The 25,649-nt window shown below is 36.3% G+C and overlaps 2 protein-coding genes across 2 annotated transcripts in view; both read right to left on the bottom strand.

Annotated features, from left to right (window-relative positions):
- The window catches only part of LOC146165583 (zinc finger and BTB domain-containing protein 7A-like), a 70,342-nt gene extending 64,368 nt beyond the window's left edge, over positions 1–5,974 (bottom strand). The window contains exons 1-2 of the mRNA XM_083382464.1: positions 5,867–5,974; positions 5,674–5,797 (exon numbers count right to left, since the gene is read on the bottom strand). Coding sequence (XP_083238590.1) covers positions 5,674–5,797; positions 5,867–5,922 — 180 coding nt within the window. The 5' untranslated portion in view covers positions 5,923–5,974. The remainder of the gene's footprint in view (positions 1–5,673; positions 5,798–5,866) is intronic.
- LOC146165584 (kelch-like protein 38) lies at positions 1,112–5,575 on the bottom strand. The gene is made up of 10 exons (XM_083382750.1): positions 5,453–5,575; positions 5,011–5,228; positions 4,797–4,946; positions 4,646–4,715; positions 4,396–4,484; positions 4,135–4,330; positions 3,088–3,237; positions 2,423–2,566; positions 2,001–2,133; positions 1,112–1,238 (listed from the first exon to the last, which is right to left on the bottom strand). Exons 2-10 carry the CDS (start codon positions 5,086–5,088, stop codon positions 1,112–1,114), a joined length of 1,137 nt encoding a protein of 378 aa, XP_083238876.1. The 5' UTR covers positions 5,089–5,228; positions 5,453–5,575.
- Positions 5,975–25,649: the final 19,675 nt, after the last annotated feature.

Below are 25,649 nucleotides of genomic sequence, written 5' to 3'. Positions count from 1 at the left end.
CAGCCTTAAAATTGTACTTTGAATTCAGCAGAAAGTGTAAGATTTAAAATAGTCAACAACAACAGCTGATTGTGTAAGGAGAAAATCACTTTTTCCGAAACATCGTCACTCGAATGCACTTCAAGGCATTCGTAAACACTTGTAACGCGCGTACGTTGCATGTTTATAGCGACTGGCATAAAATGTTAGCGTGTAACGCATTAGTGTGTCCATGGTATTTACGGATGATTCTATCAACATTTATTTTGAGGAAAGTTTTATATCGGTTCTACACGCAATATACATAGTTTTCCGATTAATGTTAAAAAAGCAAAATAATAAATATTCCGAAATAAGGTGAGAAAAATTGGAAAGAAACGCATTCGTAACAACTTAACGCTAGACTACACAACACAGTTGCTTCTTGAAAACAATATTTAGTTTAAAGTAGAGTATATGACAAATGAACGCTATGACCTTAACATTCCTTTTCTTTTAAATAAAAATACCTTGTTGGTTTTAAATATTCTAGACTTCAAATCAATCCTATAGAACTAGGTTTTTGAAATAGTTAACGACAAAATTGTAAACACGTTTGTTAGTTTTGCACTTATTAAGTATATCGACTTTCAAATGAAAAAAGCGTAGCAATGTACAACCAGAACTGCGGAATAAGACTCGGGAGTCGGCAGAGTCGGTTTGTTTCACTACTTAAGACTACCCGAGTCCCTAAGTGCGCATGCACAGTGCAGAATTTCGAAACTAATAAGGCCGCAAACTGTAAATTGTAAAGGTGGAATAGCATATTAAACTTTTCCATTCTTTTATTTAGGGTGGATGAGATATGTGACAACTTTACGAGTGGATTGTTGAATACCCACCTTAGTTTGGTTACGTAAAGTATTGAAATACAGAATATAGTCGGAGCCAGACTCTGGACTCGACGAAATCGCACATTTGGTCGGAGGCAGACTCGGGTTATTTGCATCGATCCCGCGGCCGCCCTGTTTACAACAAAGATACACTAACGCTATATACATTATAAAAAATACAAAATGCAAAAGCAAAACATCTTGGGTTATTTATATATGTACAAATGATTTATAGATACAAGGTGTTCTATGTAGATCACTTAATAGTCAAACGGATCAGAATTAAGGGGAATTAGTTTACAGTAGTTTGAAAGGTCGCTACTCTCAGCAATAAACCTCCATTCCTTCTTCTCAAAGTTGTATGAATACACTTTCACCATCTGATGACTGCGTGAAAAGATAAAAATATTTGGTAAAGAAGATACGTCAAAATATATGAACGGACACAAGATGGCACTGCCGTGCTAATAACAATAAACACCCTGATTTCATCTGAAGTCCAACTTATCTATGCACAACTCTGTTAAACTTCTCAGTTATGCTTAAAGGTGGTGATTTTAAATGAAACGTTGCGGTCGTGATCATTCATGGCAGTGGTCCTGCAATCCCAACTAGTAAATTATACGTTTTTGTGAAGTATTTTTGACACTGGAAAAAACGGTGTAACTTTTGGCATTAATGGCAAACGATACTATCAGCCTTACAATGTTTAAGTTTTGGACATTTGTATTCAAATTATGTTATCATCTTGGTGTTACGAATTTTTAAATTGATGCAGTTTATACTCGGTTATATTTTCAAAGAGAGCAGTAAGACTGAATACAGCTCTTTTTAAGGCTTAGAGTGCAAAAACAAAACACAGGGTTTGAAATTAGTACAACGGTCGAACTCCATAACCGTAGGTTCCGACCCTATAGTAAGTGAACTTTGCACAGTTTGGGAATTACTCTTTTATAAATTTGTAGTTTTATCTATTATTAGTGATCCAAGTACCAAAAGAACTGTAGAGTAAATCACTTAATTACAATAAATAAACACTAGAGGTAAACATTTAGTATAACAACATGCATCACATTGTTTAAATTTTCATGTTGGATTCGTTCTAAATAACCAACAGAAATATCACAAAACAATCATCAAGTTTCTCACCTTTCATATGAAACCACAAACTCCCCATGAGCTATGCAAGCGTCACGAAACTCATCTACGTCATCTTTTTCAAAGACGTCACTCGAATCACCGCTCTCTGGTTCGTACTTCTTCAAGGTCAACTTGGTGACCTCTACAAAGTAAAATAGGTTAAAAATTGCAAAAAAAAACAACATTTTTACCACGATACGTAAGAGGAAACAAATAGAGTTTCATTAAATAATATTGTGATTACAAAATTTTTGTGTTTCTGCTTGTTGCGTAATTTAAATACTATGTTACCGGTATTTTATTTACGGTTTTATGTTGTACGACATACTTTAGGAACTTAGGAAATCTAAACGGAATATAACTTAATCATAGTGATGTATTAAACATACCGAGCTTTGTTTCGAGTGTAATATATGTAAAAATAAACTCACCCTTACAAATCACATACAACTGACCCTCCATTGCCACAAGCTTTACACAACCAACTGGTAGATTGTGGATTAATGTTGGTGTTTCAGTAATAGGGTCGTATTTCTCACATGTTAGGTTGCCATAATGCAGAGCGTATAACATGTCTGAAACGAGTTGGATATTATAAGGATTAAAACATAGTTTAATAGACTCCAGTATTATCGCCATTATTTCAACAGTAAGAACCAAATTAGCCAATTGGTAAACCTTGTTACATTTACGCAGCAGATTCTTACTTTTTACATGTTAAGGTCGCTTAAGAGTAGAAATATGCAAAATGGTTAATTTGGCGTGGATGCCATCATGACATAAATATTGCAATACCAGAACAACAAAAATGTTTAAAAGATTTTCCATTCTCTCCCATTTAATGTTAAAATCTAAGTGGCTTAAACCCTGGATCCAACATTGAGAAAAACACTATTCACATAGAATAACCTTGACAATGCTTTCATATAATGTGTATGGAAGTGATTGAAAATGGGTTAAGTCGGGTAAAAGTGTTCAAATCGCGTAAAACGCAGACTTCTAGATTTTGCTAGTAGTAAAATCGGTCATCAGTCAAGTAAAAACACTTGTTAGATAAATTACACATAAGGAGCAAAATAAACAAGTTTAACTTTACCTTTGCAGGCGACAAGGTAATGGCAGGCCTTTGTACAATCTTTCATTTCTATCCATTCACTTCCCTCTTCGTCAGGTTTGAGTTTAAAAGGTGTCACCCAGGTCCAACTTCCATCATCCTGTGAATAACCACCGAACACAAACAACTCACCTGTAGAGAAACGTTGTATATTCATTTATTGTCAAATGCTTCTTAAATCAATGAAAGCCTCCTTCAATATGTTACAAATTATGTTTTGCAGATAATTCTGTGCTAAGCTTCTGATTGCATTATAAAACCTGTTATTGAAGAACTTTCCACAGTGTGGCATTTTTCTGTGCTGTATGTTTTTTTTTGTATCGCTCCCGCTAAGGCAATATTTGGTTTCGTACTGGAATTAGAAATGTTGGAAATCAAAGAGAATATGTATAATGTGTAGGTATTGTGTATTTAATACAGGGGTATGTAAACTTTTAAACCGACGTGTCAAATGTGTGTATTCAATTAGAGCGCGAGCCAAACGCAGTTCTTACCTATTTTATTCAGCTGAAGTGCAAACGATCTAAAGTGCATTCTACAGGTGTTTTAGTTCGATGAAGAAATTCGTATACCGGTACACTTATAGTTTAGAAAAATGCCCACTCATGTCCGTTTGAACAAATATTACATTTACAACCACGGGAATTACTAAGTACAATCCTAATTGTGCAACAACATACAAAACATAATTTTGTCCTGATATTCTCGGTAGAAATGCAGATGTAAGCTTGACCAAATGACTAAGCGATACACCTAACTTATTTAAATATAAAATACAAATGTAGTTGCCAGACTAAACTCCAGCCTTTCACAGGCAACATAGTCCATTTGCCCTGTGCGGGCCGCTGGTTACACACCACTGTCCACTGATTTAAGATATAGATACTAGACGGTGCCCATTCACATGCATATCTACTGTACGTATATCGAAATATATGCCCTACTCTGTTTCATAATTATATTGAGGCATTGATTTTACTTTAGGGATTTGTTGTAATCTGAGAAGTAAACGTTGTGATCATTGTTTACCGTTAAGAACAGCCACTCCAGCATTTCGCCGTGTTGTAGGAGTTGAAGGTTGTTTCTCCCAACCCTTATTTGGTGATCTTACATCCAGTCTGAACACTGAGTCAGTTCTGTTTTCCTCATCGCTAGAACCACCGATCATATATAAGTAGTTCTTGTAATTAGCAAAGCTGGCTTGTCGTCGTGGTTCGTTTAATATCTGCAAAGTATTACAACACAAAACAGAAAACAAATGTGCAAAAAAGACTGCATTTTTCAACTTACCGCCATTTCTTTTTCAACTTTTGCATTTACGTCCAACATTTTTAGGATGGTTGAATTTTCATTCATGATCAAAATGCTCCATTTTGTAACTATTAAAAAAAGTTTCAATTAATCTACTATATAAAATTCATCTGGATATTATTGATTCATAATATCAAAAACGTAATTGACTGATAATAATCAACAAAATAAAATAATGAATAATTATCCACAATCAATGAGGGGTATTAAAGGAATCTAGGCTACTTACGAGGTCCATGTAAATACTTCAAGTGATTTGCCAATCGAAGTAGACATTCCTGAAATGACTGAACCAAACTCTTGAAATGTTAAAGGTAAATTAATTTTCAAAGACATAAAGTTTTTAATGATTTATTGACACAAACTTTGTATTAAGTTACCTCGCCAGCCAAGTCAAAGCAAAAAAACGAAAGGCTTAGTAACTTAAAATTAATCAATTCAAAAAGTTGTGGAAATGAATGTTTTCTTTCTTCCAAATCATGTTTCACCCAAGCCACTGTAAATTGAAAAGCTTTTTCTTCACCTTTTGCCTAAAAATTAAACAAAGTAAGTGAAAAGTTGGTATGTCAAAAATTAACTTTAAAAAACAATTACATCCTTCGATTTATATGCTAGAAATTCCTCAAATGTTGTTCTATCCATTGCATTAATAGCCTCAATATCAGTTAACATTGCAAAGTTATCGGTGATAAATTGTTGAGCTGTGTCTTTCAATGTCTCTATGCACAATTGTTCTCCAGTTTTCCAACATTGCACGGCGTTGTTGTAATCCAATGTTTCCAGAAGAAATGTGCAACAAAAATTGAGTAAATCTTCCCAGGAACAAGGCAATAATATTGGTAATCATAATTTTATATTATAAATCTAAGCGCATATATACTTTTAAATAGACTGCATTTATTACTGATAAAAACAATTAGCCATTTAAATGCAGATGTTGCTTGTTAATTAAATTAAATGTAAATATAGTCTAATTACGGACAAGTTTTAGGGAATTTTTTAAATTCATATGTTTATCATGGTTTTATTTACTAACCTTTCAGTAAAAAATAGTTTGCTGCATTTAGCACATCATCTACATTTTCACGATTTATTTTAATTTTTCCAGTGTAGGCGAAATTCAATATTTGTTCAAATGTAGCGGAGTTTACAGCGGAAATCTCAATCACATCTTGATATTTTTCTTGCATCTAAATTTGAAAATTAAGCAGCTTAACAACTCTAAAACACCTTAGTATAATATATTTAGGAATTTACCTCAATGAAGAATAATCTGTTAAAGTATGAGGACAAATTTGCAAGAATAAGTTTGTGCGCATAAAAATCCATTCCATCACATTTCAACCGAATGTCACAAGTTTCGTCGCCATTTTGCCTTTGTCTGAAGAAAGATTAAAACTTGCATATTTCTAAAGATTTTTCACGATGTACCAGTTGCAAAGTTACTTACATGTTGAGCTTTTTCATTAGGCCACCAATATGACCAGAATCAAATTCCTTTTCCATTTTTATTCTTTCAAAACTTTTCAAATAATATAATTTGCAGATTGTCTAGAATCTAGATCGTTAGAAGGAAAATCAATGCAAAAATTTGTCGAGAAACAATAAACACGTAGATTCCCCATAGAGTATTTCCATTACCAAAAGGCATACACGCAATCATTTTCAACTTAAACACGAACTACCATTACAAATAATAATATTGAGACATTTACACAAAGTTTGTCGTGTGTTAAGGGCGATTGTAGAATGATTCTTTTGTTGATCTGTTAAAAGTGTGCCGCGAAAAATGTAAGATGTTTTTAGTGTGCCACCAGCCAAAAAAGTTTGGGAACCACTGCTTAAAATCAATGAACGGATAGATTCTATCTTAATCAGCATCCACAGAAGTCGTTACTTTATAGTGTCAAAGCCACTGCGGCTATTGTCCCTAGTCACGTGTTATGGTGATCGATGTGTTGCATCGGCCCAACAAACTGCTCCGAACTTTTTTCGTGTTCTAGAAGATGACCCATGTCTCTTTGTGCTTAATGTGTTAATAATTTCACGTCGATTTTGTTTTCCTTGTTGGGCCGTTCTGGCAAATCGAGTCGGCATTTGACTCCGCTAATCCCAACAGGAGTCACTCTTGTGCTATGTAGTTTCACGAGGCTGCTGGAAAAACGCGAACTATTGGGGCAACGATGTGAACGCCTATTCCAGTCATGTTTTTACTGCGCTGTAAGATATTGAAGAGGGCTATGCTGAATTTTTTTAATTTACAATAAATTTATAAGCGACCTGACAGTATGCACTTTGAAATGAAATGGCAGTTTGTTTAGTTTCGATTTAGTTGAGTCAGATAGCACAGTGGCAATTTCTTATATACACTCAAATGAGATATTTCAAACGTTCAAAATGTTACCTACCTCTGTATGGGCTTTTTATTTCTTACCACGTATTACTCCAAACTCCAACCATTATGCCCAAAAATGTTGGCAATAGTTGTAAATTGCTTCCTGTATTAGGCTACCTTCATTGTGAGACAAAAAAGCATTGCAGCCAACGTAAGTTGCGAACTTTAAACGATTAAGCCTGTAATGTTTCCATTCTAAGCTTAACTTGAATTACAAACGGCAGAGATTTCGTGACGTCATGTTGTCTTTGTGACATAAAATGCGGTACTGTCGTGGGTTCGCTTAGGAATGTTTTTCCACGCTGTTCATCAACGCATAGTTGACGGGGTGAAAATGAAGGCGCTAATAGTTTAACGTAGGAAGTAATCCCAATCAACGATTCCACAATTCGCCAATGGCGTCTTGCCGCTGTGTAGTTTACTGGATAAAATTATTATTTACAACAAAGTTCTATCTAAAGTCAACGTAAGTCGTGGAGGCGCACTTCTGCAGTAACTAATGCGTATAGCACTTAACTTGGATTCCAGCTTCTATTTTTTACGCTTTCCTGCGACACTTCACTTTTAAACCAACGTCTAGTACTATTATTAAACCAGCACTGTAGAGAATCAACATAAAAGTAGTTTTCTGTGAGTTTCAGGTCGTTGCAAATATACAGATGATAACTTTGGTAACTTTAAAGGCTAAACACCTGTTCATTGTACAGTAATTGTTCCGCCGTTTCAAACTCCTTGCCTTGCAAATCAACCCTTTAAAAAATAAAACGTTGTTATACAAAGGCCATACATTCACACGAGGTTGAAACGAAACTGAAATTTTGCCAGACGTTTTCACTCAACCGTGAAACGTGTGTTGACTATTAATTACTCAAGCGAGACGCGGCAGCGCGCTTAAAATCAGCTGATCGAGGCGGTTTGTTTAAAACAGCGTTTCTCAACCAATTTTTGCAAATACCAAGCGTAAGTTTACCAGCAAAGCTTTTGTGTCCTACTTCTCTGCAGTTAATGTATTGCGAACAGGAAGTAAACAAGAATAAGCACAAAGAAGACAATAGTAAAATAAGTTCAAATGTATATTAAAAGTAGTATATATTAGTATTGCATTCGCAGATTTAAAGAAAAAAGAAAATTTAAAGAAATTTTACTCATCACTAATTTTGCTTTGTATTACCAGCCTTCAGCAACACTGAGTGAAAAACGAACCCGTTTGGTTTTATTGGTCACAAATATTGGTCACAATAAAACGATTATTTACATAAATAATAAGTTCTGGTACGAACTGTTCAAGCGATAATTTCGCATGCAATAGTCAAATATAAACTTTGTCATAAATTCAACATTTAAATGGAATATACTTTTCCCATGAGGCACTTTGTACACGAGTAAAACACAACTATTGTTTTATATTGACATGTTTTTTTAAACCTTTTTTAAAGTATATCTATAGGATTATCAGATATCATTTTGTAGTTCAGGTCTCAACGCAATAACACTTAAATAGTTTTTTTTTCGATGGAGCATACCGACATTACGATATATGTAAAAGTCGCAGTATAACACAAGTAACAGCAAATCAAGATGTTCACGGATAATTCCTCCATAGTCAATGTAATAAAAAACCTTGTAAAACTACTTAAAATAATATTACTTAAGCTCTGTTAAACTCTGCGATGCACAATTGAAAAGGCAGGAAAGGCCGCCTACATATTACTTCATGTTTTGATTGTGACGTAATGCTATGTCACAAGGAAATAACGCTTCAAATGTCAAGTCCAACCAATACCAATCTACTTATGATTATGCTAGTTTTATTAACTGGGTAATTTAAAAAAGCAAATTCACACAGTTTTTTTTTATATGCTGTTGTTCACCATTTATTTAACGTGTTTATTAAAAGTTTGTAATCTCGCGAAAACTACAAACGGTCGAATTTGAGTAACTTGTGTATTTGTCATGTAGCCTACACCGTGTAATTTTAATTTACATTCTGATTTTGTTTAGAACACACGACAAAAGATTGACATTATATCGAAATATTAAACACTTGTGTTGTGTAACTCAAATAATAGTGGAGGCTTATAACTACGCTGAAACTACAGCGGAACCTTCTACTGAGCTGCAAGATAGTACACAAAAAATAAACGTATTCATATAACCAAGCTATCTGTAGTGCACTGCATGATTAATGAAGGTGCTACACAACATTTTCTGTCAGTGCATACACTTTTATTTCCACTGACGTCGTTTCTATACAATATAGATAGCAAACACTTAGAACTGATACTAGCAGACATATGCAAGTCAAATCAACCCTTTTGCCATTTTCATTTTTGCTTTGACATACCGTATGAAACGTTTAGATTATCAGGCGCGTTTCAATAGTGGGTTTAACGCCATTACAACCCTAGAAGGCGACCTGTACAGTAGGAGTGCCAAAAGTTGGGAGCAAAGCATTTAAAAGTTCAGTTCTCAACAAACAAGTTTTAAAAAGACACTGGTGTGTAACCACTCGAGCGTAGCGAACAACAATAATATTATTATTTTTTTATGAGTTAATTCATGTGACAAACAGACACAGGTGGCGGAAAATATCGTTAAACCAACTAGCTTTTTCATTACGAGCGGTACAACCCATACCGTGGGATTTGAAATCTATAGAAGCTCCTAAAGCAGGGGTTCCTAACCTTTTTTTACACCGTGGTCCCTTTAAAAATATTTGTGAAATGCACGGCGTCCTATAGTTTAACCTTTTGAAACTTAATTGCTGGTTTGGTGGTGGAAATAGCCAGTCACATGGACATTGAAAACCCAAGGCACTGCGCTGCTTTGTCATCAGAAGTAACATTGTGGAAAACCAAAATTCACAATATGTTTATGGGAAAGGCAGGCAACTGCTATGGCATGTCAATTTCATTAAGCTTAAAAGAGTAGTGGAATAGACATAAAGGTTGGAAACCTCTGCCCTAAACCATAGCTGCTGCCTACCCATTGACAAAATAACACTAGAATGCTGTTATGCTGTTCTAAGTATGCAATAAAACCCTATTCTCCCGCTAATTATTTGTGTCCATTCAGCACAACATTAAACCTAAAGGCGGTTAAATTTTATTTAAATCGCAATCGCAAAGAATGAAGATAAAAGAACATGAAAATATTACAAGAGTAACGCCTATTTTGAACACCTGTAAGCTGCAACATTAAAAACCATGTGTTATCAGCTATGACAGGTGCGTAGTATACTGTACGTATTGGACAGAAGCGACATGTTCAAATATTCTTATAAAACTAATTTAAACGACACTAAAACGAAAGGAAAGAGAACAAATATTGTAAACACTTGTAGGGAATTCACGAAAAAACGGTAAATGCAAGCAGTTTGAGAGACAAGAAATACAAAAAGTTAAGTAATTACCTGTGTCATTAATTCACATTAAAGGGGATCTGAACAGGACGTCTAAACGTTACAACACACACGAAGGTTATTTCCTATTGTTTTCCTGCCAGCAACAGTTAAGAACATAAACTTAAAAACCGAATATATACTCGACGCATGGCAAAAAGAAATCACACAGTAAACCTACAATTGTTCAAAATAGAAGTGTTTGACGGAAAGCAATGCAAAAATATGGCGAAATATTCAATAAACAATATGATCATTATAAATAAAACGTGGTGTTTGAAAAGGCGAAGCTCATAAAACCAAATCAATGTTTTTCGAAGTTTTAGTTTAACAAGTTTTCCCACAACGGAAAAATCAATGTTGGAGTCGACATTTTTTAAGCTTTAAAGATACTACATATAGCACAGGGCGGTGTTGATAGTTATATTTTTTACATTTTTTTTCCAAGACCCTGCTGTGTATAGGACACGCTTCTCCGGTAGACAACAATTAAGTTATGGTTGCAACATTTTCTATTGTTCTATACAAAGCAAAGCAACTATGTGATGCAGTTTTATTTCAGTTATAATAAACCTGGTGCTACTCCTAAGGTTATGGGTCAATGTATTTGTTTTACCAGAATGAGGTTTGTCGTACTGCAAAAGTTCGAAAAGTTATTAACACTAAATTGATGTGGGATAATTTAGGATTGCAGTGTTTCTAGGAGAAACAAAACAGATATAAAAAGATTAAAATATCCACCCCATAAACTTTAACTAGTAGGATTTTAACATTTATCTTGGAGACCTATTAATCTCAGTTCTTAAATACCTTCACAACAATCCAAGTAGTGAAATAAAATGCAACAAGGCAACAAAAAGCCGAAAATGGTGAAACTGGCCGAAACTCGAGAAACATTGGACAAGCCGAAAACATAAACTGTCCAAATGAGTAAAAATTATACGAGAACAAGAACTAATAAAACGCAAATTAATTATTTTTAGATTCACCGATATTAATTAGGCGGTATTTTAAGTAAAGATGTCTAAGAAATGCTCTTTATCGACGGCATACAAAGGTAATGGACACGCAAGCTTTAAATATTTAAAGTTTTAACTTGGTTGTGGTGTTAATGGTTCAGCGTTGGTACTAAATTCTTGAATGTTTTGTATACCCTAAATTACCTATTTTAATAAACGACAATGGTGTAACCCTGTTGGTAATACTCGAAATAACCGAGCTGTCCAATAGCAGAATACTGGATAAAGCTGCTGTGGTTGTATAAGTTTTTGCAAACGCGACGCAATCCCAAAAAAACGTAATCGTGTTGATGTGCAAAGTTAGATCTGTCGTGCCAACTGATTTATTCACTTTAGGGCTTTAACACACAATGACATTAAAATGAAAAATATTTTATTTAGGGTAAAGTATTTTAGAACGTGACTATTCATTTGTTTTTTTTCAATATTGTCGGCATGTCATAATGCGGTTGAAACTAGATGCCTAAATTGCCTTTTAAGTGTTTTTTTGAAACGCAAAAAAGCCAAAATACCTCGCTTTACAAACCTATAAATTTGATATGAATTTCTTCTAAAGCACAGCTTAGCTATACTAGAAATTATATTGAAATGCTTCGGTCTAGATAAACTTAATAATTATATTTGTAAAGTGTGCTTAATCTAGCCTTTTAATTTACAATCCGTGCATGTATCAGCCATCATGATTGGCTGCCTGAAATATAACAAGTTGTATATTTAGAGTGGACAGAAAGTTAGTTAGGCCTAAAAGTTGGTGCCCAAGTGTCATGACGTTGCTCTGTGAACGCTAAATTTCTTAAAACTTTACGCTAAACATATTTGTTTTGTGCAATGATGCAATTCGCAAAAAACAAGAGAACAGAATTGCATCCAATTACGGCAGAAATGCTGTTGACAAAGCAGTCTGGAAATGCATTCCACTGGCTATGGAGTTCATTACCAAATCACAACTTTACACCAACTTAAAAATCTAACAACTACTAACTAGAATCTAAGAGTATATTATGGTTAATGAAAAATCAGATGCTAACGACTATATATGAAAAATCATTCCCAAGAAAATTGCCTCTTTGTTACAGCAACCAACAAGCTTTTTTGCAGCTTAACAGTAATTCATATTCGCAGATCGCGGAGATTTTGCCTCAAGACACCATCCATGCAGGTTGCGTCGCCGGTGCCAACAATGTTTGCAGGTCCGTAGCAAGATGCCAAACATTAGGAGTATAACAATTACGGCATACATCAGCAGTAAAGGCTTTTGAAAGAAATACGACGAAAATAAATAGAGGATATTCTAGTTGTTTACAAAACTTATGGTTAGGTTTTCGTTAAAATACAAGAGACCTTCATTGCGACCTATCAACGTTGCACTACCCGACGCCTCACTAAGGCCCTTACGAAATCTATTTCATTTTAAGAAAATTAAAACTTAGAGAACTTTGCCTCTGAGCAGAAACGCGTCTCCTTCGTTTCCGTCATTTTAGACGCGACTTTGTAAGTTTACTTTTGTACATCTGTTATGTTTTGTTTTTTTCGCATTAACTATCAAAAAATACAAAAGAAAATAAGTAAAAATTAAAAAAGAAAATCAAAGGCTGAACACAAATTTTAAACTAGACAACTGATATCAACAACGCGGACCACTTTGTAAGGATAGTCGCTATCCACCAACAGGCTGTTGGAAAATATTTTCTCGTTTTCAAAAATAAAAAAATATGGATCAAAAATATAGACGTAGTTAATATAAGCTAATTTTATCAATGACCAAAATAACTCCCGGAGATTAAGCAAGTGAAAAATTTTCACAAATCCTGCAAACAAATCAAAAATGATTATTAACGGTTAAAAAGCAATATTCGATTGGAATTTTCTACGAACTATTGTCGATTATTCACATAAAAACCTATATTTTATGAAAAAATTAGAGCTAAAAATAAAATGAGATTGCAACCAAAACTAACATTTGTTGAGACTAAAGTTATCGTAAAAGGATGTAAAAACGAAAATTATAACCACTTCAATGAACACAGTAGCAGATTAAATGCAATTTCTGTTTTGTGGTTGATAGCGCGAAGCCAGATGTCATTCTCCAAAACCTTTTACCAGACAACGTCGTATTATAGCATAACATAAGTGATAATCGAACCTGACAATAACCGATCACCTTCTAAACCTGTTTCACAGGCCGCATTACAAACATCTATTACTTTTAACCATGAGGGGGATTTAAATGGGTTGCCGAAACGTTGGTTAACCACATAGTTATATCTTTAAACTGGTGTGTAAAACAGTTAAGAAACTGTTTCTTTTGGGAACGTTTTATTGTAGATGAACTGTATTTTGCAACCAAATTTCTCTGAAATGCAAGGATTTTATTGTTGGTTGTTGTTTTCTATTTGGTATTTGAGGGTAGAAACCTTCTTGACATCATAAATGTTTAGCCAAGATTTCTCCAAACCTACGAGAAATACAATTTGTAACTCAATTTAAAAAACTTTTGATGTCCTAAAAAAAATTCCAATAAATCTTTGTTGGGCTGGGCTTTGAAAATTAAACAAAAAAACTCTTCGAAACCAGAAGCACTTTGAAAAAGCGTTTCTAAAACTAGTTTGTTGCCTTGCGTTTACTGTCAAAACATAACAGAAATTTTCTTCTCCAGAAACTATTGATACATGTTTTTAAAACAGAACTTCACCAGAAAAACAAACCGGAAATCATTACTTTCAGCACTTTCGAAAGGATTTCTTGAAACCTCACGGCGAAGCCACTATCCAAGCAATGAACATGACGGAAGAATATATTTTTAAACATAAACGATTCACAACCGAGTTGCTAGCTAGACCAGGAATTGCAATTTCCGAAAATAAAGAGACAATTGTGGAATATTGGAAACGTATTGAAGATGATATGGAACTGCTGTACGAGGAAGCGGCCATTGCTGAGGTAGGAACACTATGCTTAAGCACAGTAATCATTTCAGGAAAAGAAAAGGACATCTCCTTGTAATCAAAAGCTGCCCACAAAGACTTAGCTACAGAGTTACAGCCCCAAGGTTGTAGGAGTGGAAAACGAGTTATTATTAATGATAAAATAGAAGAGTTGTGTGTCTAAGATTTCCTATAGTTGAGAAGTAGCACTAAGACCGTTGTGGCATGATGCGGGCTGAATGAACAACAACCCACCTGCCAGCCACTACCCTCTGCTACAAACTGCACAGCGAGGCGTGGCTAGAAAAGGTCGACGCATAAATGAGTGACTGTCAGCGCCACGCCAAGCTCTCCTCGTATTGCTGTTTTACTCCTAGGGAGAAGGGCAGTTTAACCAAACGACCAAGTAAAAAAAGAAAAGCAGACGCAGTTCGCCGGCCAAGCTGCGACGACCTAGAAAGATCATCTGCGTACCGTCTATCCAGACTCTACTGGCAAAACTTCAATTACTACTCCTATTGGCGCTTTTCAATACCGTAGGATGAATTTTGGTTTATGTAACGCTTCTCAAACGTTCCAAAGATTCATTAATAAGGTAATACGCGGATATGAAGGTAACGCGGATTTTGTTTTGCCTATGTCGATGATTTACTCCTTAGCTAGAGCTCACGAGGAAGAACACAAACGCCATCTTAACTTGATATTTTAACAATTCAACAGACTATGGCATAGTGTAACATTTTAGTTTAACCTCCACACCAAGGTTAAAATGGTCATTTTAGGGAATTACTTACGGCTCTATTTCTGCATTGTCGGCTACAATGTGCATTCGCATGTTGTTAACCAGGGGTGTAAGAACTTTTTACACAGATCGTTCAGCAACAACGAACCAGCTCGATAACGGAGGGATTGTCGAACGCTAAGGAGCAGTTAAGCTTCAGTTCTTTGTGCGAAGCGAGCTAGTTCTACGTGGACAACTTGGCAGTACTACAAACGACTTACTACAAAGCGCCGATCAAAGGAGGACATTATCATCCAATGAACAAGGTTTGACCTCCTAGAAGAAGACCAAGATGGAATTTCTCTTTATTGGTCAATCCTCAACATTTCAAAAAACAAAATATCTTCACTTATGCGACCCCAGTTATTTGAAACGCCCTCATTGTTACAGCAACCAACAAGCTTTTGCAGCTTAACAGGAATGTATATATTTGTAGATAATTATCGCAGAGATTTTGCCTCAAGACACGGCCCATGCAGGTTGCGTAACAACAGTGTTTTGAGGTCCGTACCAAGATGTGAACACGCAGTTTGCAATTTAGAATGGTGTTGAATGTTCAGAGGAACAGGGTTGTTGTCACTCGCCGGCCTACGGCAATACTCAAGCATTTAGAGGTTTTTGGAAGAAATGCGACATTAAACTACACTATAGTTTGGCTTTCTGAACTACAATAAGGTAGCGACTCATAAATACCAAAGTATTTTAGCAAAGAATATTGCCCCCAACAGTACCTTTTTATTTGTACAAAGACCGATGATAGCACAAAACCAAATCAATTGTCAGGATTTATTATCAAAATTTTCGCATGCTGCTATTAAACGTGGGATTTTATTTATCCATAAATCTACTCAGTTCTAATTTGTTTGCAAAATTATATTTTGATCGGTTAATTCCCTAAGTGCAGTAAATCAGTACTTTGAAAAAAAATTACCTTGTGAATTAAAAACAAACCTGATACAGCAGTTCCTGGACCACTTAAACAGCTTGGAAACTATCATTAAATACACAATGGAAACAGAGAACAATTGCTCAATTTCATTTCATTAATCACTCTTTAACCGGTAAGGTAGACTAACTTCCCAAGGTGTTTAGAAAAGTAACGCATTCAGATCGCTACTTGAATTTCAGATCGGACCACCCTTTACAACACAAACGCTCGGTTGTGAGTTCCCTGCTACATCGAGCTTCAAAACTTTGCAGTAACTATAAGGACGAAGTCGACGAAATTAAACATGTTAAGAAGGCCATAAGAATAACCAGATACCCATATTGGTTATTCAAACCGCAAAACAAAACTAACCACTTAACAGCTAAACCAGAATCTAAAGGTCTGGCCATTATTCCTTACATTCGAGGTGTGGGAGAAAAATTAAAAAGCCACTAAATTTATACAGCTTTTAAACAGGCCAGAAAAATTGGAAACATTTTACCTTGACCTAAAGATCCAGTTAAACCAGAAAAACCTGTCCAAGGAGCTGTTTATAAGATTCCCTGTGGAGGTTGTTCAGCAAAATACATAGGAAATTGAACGTTCCTTTCATACCAGAAAACTGTACATGCGTGATGTCCGCCACGAAAGGGCATCCCGGTCAGCTCTGGCAGAGCACGCGGTTGAACTTCGACACAGAATTGATTGGGATAAATGGAAAATCTTGACTGGGAACTGCACTACTACAAAAGATGGTTCATTGAATCATTCCGGATTGACAAATCTCCTAACACCATGAATAATGTTTTGGTAACGCGAGTTTCGTGAAATGGTTGTGTAATTTAATTTAATATCATTTTGACACGTGGATCCACAACTAGTTTTTTTTGTTCAATTTTATATTAGATCAATTCGTGAAAGTTCAGTTTATGGGAGATGATGTAGAGCAAATCATTTTCAAGTCGAAATCAATTAAATTAAACGGAATCGCATGTACCTCCTTCTCGGACCTCTTTGTTGGAGATGTCGTCGCAGCAAAGTGGAACAACAAATTTTAAAAGGCTCGGATCATTGACCCAAGTAAGAAAGCAGTTTTGTAAAAAATAAATTTCAAGTTCTGTTGTAGTGTTTTACTTTTATTCTCATTTTACCGACTGGGATTTTTTGTATATGCCTTAATCGAGAACGATTTCCTCAGTCATATTAAGCGTTATTTTGTGTTCGGTCGCTTGCTGTCTAAGTTGTGGTTTCCATTTTCACATGTCATTGTTTAGTAACTATTGTACAAAACTTAAATAATTTAACAAACAGTTAAGTGCCACTAGTTGTAAAAAAAACTCTTTATCGCCACCCATTTTTTAATATTTTTGTCGGAACAATTGTTGCTCGTGAGAATGGAACAAAATATTTTGATCGTAATTAGCTACAAAAAATATTTGCAATTTCGAAACAAATTCTGTTTCCGCAAAACGAAATTCAGAAAAATATTTGAAACACCATAAAATATCCTATCAGACATCTCCTTGTAAAAAGTGAAAAACTTCCAGGCGTTTTACGCAAATGGGCCGCGTTCAGATATGTTGTGGCCTGAAGAAACTTTGAGTTTATCATGATAGAACGCGGTTTGATGCTGCCTGAATGTGGGCGAACGTCATTAGAAATGCAAAATCAAATGTTGTGTGATGTGGTGAAATAATCAACTATTTTTTCTGTACAGAGTTGCTAGAAAAGTTTAAGGCTTTTTCCGAACTTCGCGTTCCATGTATGTGCTATCAGCATTCCTGGTTGTACAACAAGGCATGGTATTACCGAGCTGTTCAACAGCAGAATAGAGTTGCATTCGCAACAACAATCACTTTTATTTGGAACATTATGGGAAAGTCAATTACCTGGAACCCCAAAGCTGTTCAAGGCTTTAATTATTCACAAGCAACAATCAACCCAATTATAGTTTATCACAAATTTGAAATAGAAACAGACATAACGCCAAACCTTAAACAGGAAAACTTTGTAATGGTGTCAGAAAAGACTTTGATTTATATGCTGAATAGGATTTGTTGCAACTTTCAATGGCAAAGGATGATGTGACGGGCTGAGTGGACCGGTAAAAAGATTGTCTGGAAAAACATCGTATACAAACACCAAGACAGCTAACTAGTTGAGCCACATCAAATATCACAAAAATTAACTTGTAAGGAAAATGTGCATTGCTTAAGAAAAGATTCGAATCGGCTATTTTCGATTTAAAAGTACCAATTCTTTTTTCCACAGAAATCTTGCCAGACATCAAAGCGTTTGAATCTTTTGGAAAATCTTTAGATCTGAAGGTCCTGGTTTGCGACATTCTTTATAAACAACTAATACACTACACTGGGATGAGCTGAGGGAATCGGTTAACCACGATTCATTCTATTCTCTTTGAAAAACATTGTGTTCGTCAAATTCTTGTCAGCCTGTTACTTGCTTGAGCATTTGAATTTCTAATACTTAAAAAAATATACGATGAACTCGTCTCAATTTCTCAAGGTAAATGCTAAATAATGTTTGTGTGTTTTCACTATTTAGGTCGGAGTGACAAAGCCTTGTGGGTCCCGACGATCTGCCGAAAGATACCCTACTGGTAAGTGCGGTGCGGTGGTTTACTCCCACAGGCCGTAATTCTGGTTGTGAGCGGTTTGTGTCCGACAGAAATGAAGATATCTGGTTTTGTCCGACCGTTGTCAAACCATCCTCCAACTTTACCCTGGACTTTGCGGCCGTCAGCATTCCGGATGGAACCATCCCACATGGGATTGTGGAGTTTACAGACCATCACCCCCTTCCCTGTGTTGACGTGGTCGTTCTTGCTCTTGGACCCAACGACGTTTTGAATAACCGTAACCAAATGAAGGACCCCGAGCGACTGGCCAAAACAATTTACCTCCAGATTGGAAAACTAATTGAAACGACCAAAGAATTGTATTCGAGTGCCCAAGGTAAACTCTGTTTTGTTTTGCTTACTGCAACAATAAGGATCATTTTAAATTAGAAATGTTAATGATATGTGAAGTCATCTGTATATTTTGTTAACAAGGTGGTCTGTTGTGGCTTACATCCCCTACAAACACCAGATATCAACGCGGCCATTTTAGCTGCCTCAGCCAGAAACGGAGCGAAATATTTCCCTTTTGTTTCTGGTATGATGAAATTCACCTCTCCGATGATGGTTGACAATTTACATTGCACACAAGCTTGAAGGGAGCTTGAAGCCTTTGCTTCTACGCCACAACCCACCGACGGCACCCGACGTGTTTCCCACCTTATCTGCGTTGATACTCTCACACAGCACATGGGAAAGAACATATGCTGCAACATTGATGTACGAGACAAACCTAAGCCATCCATGTAAAAAAGTAAAGACTAAAATGATATTGAGCCTTTCAAATGTTCTGTCATGTGGTAAAATTCCAACGATTTATTCATTTTAAGAGTTGCTAGAAAAGTTTGTTTAATGGCACGCAGGGGATCATGGAAAAGAGCCAGCAAGACTTGAAAAGAACAAGGTGCCAGGGAAGAAAATTTAATGTTTTACAAAGTAGCATAGCAATGCCCGGAATTAGTTGAGCCCTGCCTTGTAAGGTCTCGCCCAAACTTCGCGTTCCATGTATGCGCCGTCAGTATTCCGGGTTGTACAACAAGGCATGGTGACTCCGAGCTGCCCAACAGCAGAATACTGGATGGAGTTGCTGCCGTCGTTATGCCAGGGAGTTTTCTAACAGCAGGATACGTGGGAGATTGATTTGAAGTATTCAAGAGCGCTGATCCGCCTCACCAAGGCGTTGTATCCAGGAGCGAAGGTTGTTATTAGTCACTTTTAAGTGCAGGTCACGTTTTGGTTTTGAAACTAATCATTGTAATTCGCTGAACTTATATCTTCTACACCAGTTTTCTGCCTAGTTGACTATCAAAGGATTGCGTGGTGTGGCAACTGAACATGTCTGAAGGGGCGGAGTTCCTCAGGCTGGACGCACTACCTTCCGCAAATGGAAAGTTGATCTATAACCTCCATATTTCCTTGAGTGCTCTCCGTATTTGCGTTTTACAGATTCAGGACGACAAGGGTAATCAGGAGCTTGGCCGAGAAGAAGTGTGTCACAAGGCGACCAATGAGGTTGGTGTCGTGCACACCAAACAAAATGGTGCTTTTGCCTGTTTAACTGGTCTTTTTCGCAAATATGTTATGAGGACGTACACCAGTTTAGTTGATGTTGGAAATTCGTTTTACTGCAAATGAGGTAGGTCTGCAGATAACAAATACATTCAACTATCTGATAAATATATGTTTGTTAAAAGTAGAAGGGAAAACCGTGGCAGCAAGGAAGCCTATCAACCATCGAGGGTAAATAATAAGGAAAATCTTAAGCCAGCAGTAAGTGCTTTAGTCTAGTTGGTTCTATAAATTTACTTGCAGACGACGGTTTTAACATTAAATCGGTCAGGTATAGTATCTACTACATTAACTTCCTTGATAAATCTGTAAAAATATTGCTCATCAAATTCTTGTTTTTAAGTATATCGAAGAATCGCATGGATCAAAGGTGCTCACGTTTTTTTATCTAAAGTACCAACATACAGGTGATCGTTTCAAGAGAAATCGTCGCTACATTCGTTTAAACATTCTTACATTTCAGCCCATGTCCTGCCCAAGAGTGTCCGGTTAAAGATCCCGGATAATAACCCAGCAGCCAAAGGTCTTAACTCGGAAGAACTGGCTGGAATGTACCAAGGCTATAGGTACAATACTAAATGTAGCCCTTCTAGGACGAATCTGTATTCTTAAAAGCTTGGTTTACCCATCACTAAAACTTAAAAACAAAAACTGATTAGGAGCATAATGGTTGGAGGTTGTAGTCAGACGTAATAAGAATATCAAATCCCATACAGAAGTAGGTATCATTTTGAACGTTTCGAATAACTCTTTATTCAATTCATTTTCAACATAGCTATGTTGTTTAACTGCCAGGTCCGACCCAAGAGGCATTAAAACCGACGTTAAAGTTGAAGTAACGGCCCCTTCGTCCGAACTAAGAGCTCGCCTGGCGCTGATAACCAACTCCCATTTACCCCCCGATAAATTTGGCGAGCTCTAGCGCTTTCTGCGTTTGCAGCGTTGGGCGCTTGACGGTGGCGTTCTCTCCTGAACAAAAAGGGTTTCATGCCAGTGGAAGGAACGTTCGAGCTTGTTTTCGTGTTGGAATCATCCTGGGAGAAGGACGACAGGCCGAAAGAACGGGAAGAAACACAACCCCGAAAGAGCTTTGAATATTGTGAGAAAAAAAAATTAAGGACAGAACAATAAAAAACCTTTGAAAACTAAAAATGTACTTTCCTAAATAGTCACAGGATTGTTGATTGAGCGAGGTAACAATACAATAACTAAACACGGACCTGGTGTGCAAACGTGCAAGTTTGAAAACCGTTTTGTGAGAGTGTGAAAATCGAGCGAGCGTGTTTTTAATCGTTGGCCCATTAAGTTTAAATAAGTTTGTATTTCAGTTCAAGTTTTACCTCAAAGCATCACATTGAAAACCGGGAAAATAACCGAGCAGGTAAAGGTCCGGGAGTCGAGAGAAATTTCAGAGAAAATTTTCCAATACTTGTTCTAGTGGTACCAATATCAACCTGATGGCAGGAGTTATTGCTGAAACGTCTGTAAATTGCGAAATGTCGCTTTTATCAAATATTATGGCTTTTATATTTTTATTAAAGTTACTAAAAAAAACGTGTATTGTGTTTCAAACAATATCAACCTATTTCACAATAACGGTTTGTTGTTCACATATAAAATATGTTTTTTTTTCATTTGAAAAGACTGTTAAATGCCATTTGGGCAAATGGAGTGCAGGTCACATTTTAGTTTGAAAACTAATTATAATTTGCCAACTTCGATCGTCCATAACGGTGTACTGCCCCAGTCGACTCCAACAGGGTTACAGGGCATTAAATGTCAGCGTTGAGGAAGAAGGGGTAGAGTTTCTCGGGTTGGAAGGCCCTTTTGTGAACGGGAAATATCTTACTCTAACCGTAAGGGAACTCCCGGAATTACTTTTCAAAGATGGAGGGCATAATTACAAAGACGTTAAAGAAACTAAGCCGACAAACCACAAGAGAACGCTGAAGAAACTCAAAAACTCCACGTGTTTGTAATGTTTGAAAGTGACCGTAGCATGAAACATGCCAGCACCATCAACGCGAAGTCTTGAGAAGTTTGTATTTACCCGACGGCAAGTGCTGTTGCAAAAATTCCCATCGCTAAACGTCTGGATAGCAGATTTAAATTCAGGCAAAAAAGTAGTTTGCTATTTTAACAGAGACATACAAGGAATTGGTATCTAACAAGGTGCTCAGATTGGGACATCGCACTTTTGCAGGAATCCATGAGAGCCCCAAAAACTACCAGAAAGAAGAACTATGACAGGGAGTTTGCTGCAACATCAACATGCGATGATACAACATCAGGCAATAGAAAAGACTACAACCCACAATAATGTATAATAGGATGTTGGCAACGACAAAAAATCAGTTTTGAAACTTTTACTGGGGAGTAAAGTTACAGTTTATTGCCCTGAAGAAGATTACCCGTATAGTTAATCGAAACGTCGGCATTGAATCCATATTTGGGATTTATCTTAGTTGACATCCAAAAGTATAGTGTTACTAATATTACGATAGTAAAATCGTCATAAACCACAAAGAAAAAACAGCACATACGATCATCAAGTTAACATCAAACTTACTTCTACTATGGAAATAGTAAAAATGTACTGAATAAACCACCAATTAAGACGAGTCTTCTATTACTAAAATACATGCCAAGAAAATATATAATATAACTTATTTCCAGGCTGCAAATTTCAATGCAAAAAGCACTTTTCCTTACATGCTTTGTTGCCATGAATTGTTTACCAATCACGTTTTATTACACCAATATTTAAAAGTAATATATATATATATATACAAAACTTTAATAAACCTAAATATATCACAATGTGGTAAAGTTAAGTATATGCTTGGAAGGAAATATTTATTTAACACTTATTTTATAAAAAATCCCTTTTAAGCCCTTACCATCGGCATGGCACCAACACTTTGCTTTATTATTTGATTTACTAATCAATTTCTATTTTCAGTTATTCACCTTACCCCAAACACCGAAGGCAAAGTTCAGCCTTAATGGCGACGGAGGACAACGCACAAAACTCTTGCCAGCGAATGCTGTTTTATTAGTTTCTTTGCGCAATCCTATTTCGTTTTTGGAAATTTACTCCGTAAAAGAAACCTCATGCATAATGAACCGGTTACAGTTAAAAACAATTGTCTAGCGTTTTGTAGATTTAATACAATAGAAAATCAAATTCGTATTTATAGGGTTACATGAGCTAAGAACATGTGGCAACCACAGATAAAAGTATTGGGAAATGCATGTAGTTGATTTTGTACCCGCAGGTATCTGCGTTTTCCTATATTCACCAAAGAGGTACATTTGTACAAAAAAAAAACAGTTACGCGAATAAAAAACAGTTCTTTCAAGTCTGCATCTTCCCGGTTTTAATAACATGGTTTTGCATTTTATTTGAATTAAGACATGAATTCACTTGTGTAAGCCTTTGTGTTATGAACTAATTCCCGTACACCGATATTATTTTTTTAGTAAGGGAGGTTTTGCGACAAAGTTCAATATTTATTATCTTTTGTGGTTGAAAACAATGTTTGCTCTTCGGACAGTAATGCCCGGAACTTAGTTGAGCCCTGCCTTGTAAGGTCTTCCACAAACTTTGCGTTCGACGTATGGCATCACCGAGCTGTCCAACAGCAGAATACTGGATGGAGTTGCTGTCGTCGTTATGCCAGGGAGCTTTCTAACAGCATTATACATGGGAGCTAAAATAATGAATCTTTTATGTTATCTTGAAGCCTCACCAAGGCATTGTATCCAGGAGCGAAGGTTGTAATTAGTCACTTTTAAGTGGAGGTCACGTTTTGGTTTTAAAACTAATCATTGTAATTTGCTGAACTTCATTCAAGGGGCGGAGTTCCTCGGGTTGAACGTACTTTCTGCAAATAGGAAGTGGTCAAACAAACTCCATATTTCCCTGAGTGCTCTCCGTATTTATATTTCACAGATTGAGGACAGAGTCACCAGGAGCTTGGCCGAGGAGAAGTGTGTCACAAAGCAACCAAGACGGTTGGGGTTGTGCACACTAAACAAAAGTGCTTTGCCTGTGATTTTACCTTTACGGAAAATAGTTTAGGAGAAAGTACCCCTGTTACGTCGACGTTGGAATGTAGTTTTCCTGCAAATGAGGTAGGTCTGCAGCTGAAAAATATGTTTTGTAAATATGAGAAAGTGTGGGAGTGGAAAACCGTGGCAGCGGCATCGAACATAGAGGCTAAATAAGAGGTAGGACCTCCACTCCACCAGTCTGCGGTAAGTTTTGTAAAAGCGATGACTGGGCCATCGTAAGATCCCGAAAGTCCACTCGATCAAGCAGGGGGCTCAAAAAGGAAGACCTCCATCCTGTCGTGAGTGATGTTTCAAAGGTTTTACCAATAATTGGTGGATTTAATGCGACAACGGAGCATCTTGCAGAAGACCGTTGAAGCACGGGCATCTGCTGCTTTGACCAGCGGGCTAAACAAAAGTCGTACGAAACCCAGCGTTAAGGCTCAAAAAAGAAGGAGTGTGGTGGACAAGGTTTTGATATTTGGGGTGGATTTGATGCTCCATGAACCAGCAGGCCAAGCACTTCAAAGTAACCCTTTTGTAGTTTTACGTTGAGACATTACTGGAATCATAAAAATAACAAAACTCTCGCTTTTCACTGGGGTCAAATCAAAGTTTATATGAGTCCGGATTTGGAAGCCTATTTAGATCGATACTTGAGTTTAGTGACAAGAAAAGGAACTAATAGGACTTTCAGCAAGCTATTTCTTCATAGTGTGGTAGAAGACACTTGGCTAAGCGACAGGCATATATATTGTTAGATAATGAATGTTATGGCAGCACAATTTCAAATTGGGAAGTTTTGTTAATGCCTTTTAAACACTGTTCAATTCACAAGCAAAGTTTATTCAAATATTAAATGCCAATTCGAATCATTGGGTTACAGCCTCAAGATTTTTTTCAAAATTAAATGCAATACAGATTTACGACAGTTGTTAGCCATTACTCAAATATGTTCAAGTTGTCAAAACTGGTGTACTTACACAACAAAAACACAAAAATTGGGAGTTGACTTTGCACCACAAAGAGAAGCAGTGATTAGAAGGAAAGCCTTTCACCACTACAGACAGGCATTTATTGTAATTGCAGATTAGCAGAAAATAGATCACTTTTCTCAAGAGTGCAGTAAATGTTAAGAATGGTTTTATAAAGAATGTGTTAAGAAATTTTCCTAAACAAGCAAGTGAAAATAATCATGAAGTATCAATGTTAAAATACATTGAAAATTAAATTCCTGGTAGTATATGCATCCAAATAAAAAATATTTTACAACAACCAGTTGTTAATACCAATAAGGTGACAACTAAGTATTAAAGTCAGTTATTTGCTACCTTCACAACTACCCAAAAATGGCAAAAAAACTGGAAATTTTGTATATTAAACTATTAATTGATCAATAGACAAGCTGGCTACTAAATTGCTAAGCAAGTATTAATCTGAACTCTCAAGCAAATGAAACTACTGTTCAAAGAAAAGGGTAAATAGAAAATACACTTATCACTGGGAAAAAGCTGTGACTGGCA

The sequence above is a fragment of the Ascidiella aspersa genome, chromosome 2 (genome assembly GCF_963924565.1).
Source record: "Ascidiella aspersa chromosome 2, kaAscAspe10.2, whole genome shotgun sequence".
In the NCBI taxonomy this organism is placed as follows: domain Eukaryota; kingdom Metazoa; phylum Chordata; class Ascidiacea; order Phlebobranchia; family Ascidiidae; genus Ascidiella; species Ascidiella aspersa.
Note: the sequence above shows the minus strand (reverse complement) of the source record. Positions and strands in the feature narration are given on the sequence as shown.

Coding starts and splice junctions, on each gene's coding strand:
- LOC146165584 (XM_083382750.1), bottom strand. CDS start 5,088: ATGTTAACTGATATTGAGGCTATTAATGCAATGGATAGAACAACATTT. Junction 2,134..2,422: donor GTTGTATGTGATTTGTAAGG/GTGAGTTTATTT, acceptor TTTACTTTGTAG/AGGTCACCAAGTTGACCTTG. Junction 1,239..2,000: donor TTTGTGGTTTCATATGAAAG/GTGAGAAACTTG, acceptor CTTTTCACGCAG/TCATCAGATGGTGAAAGTGT.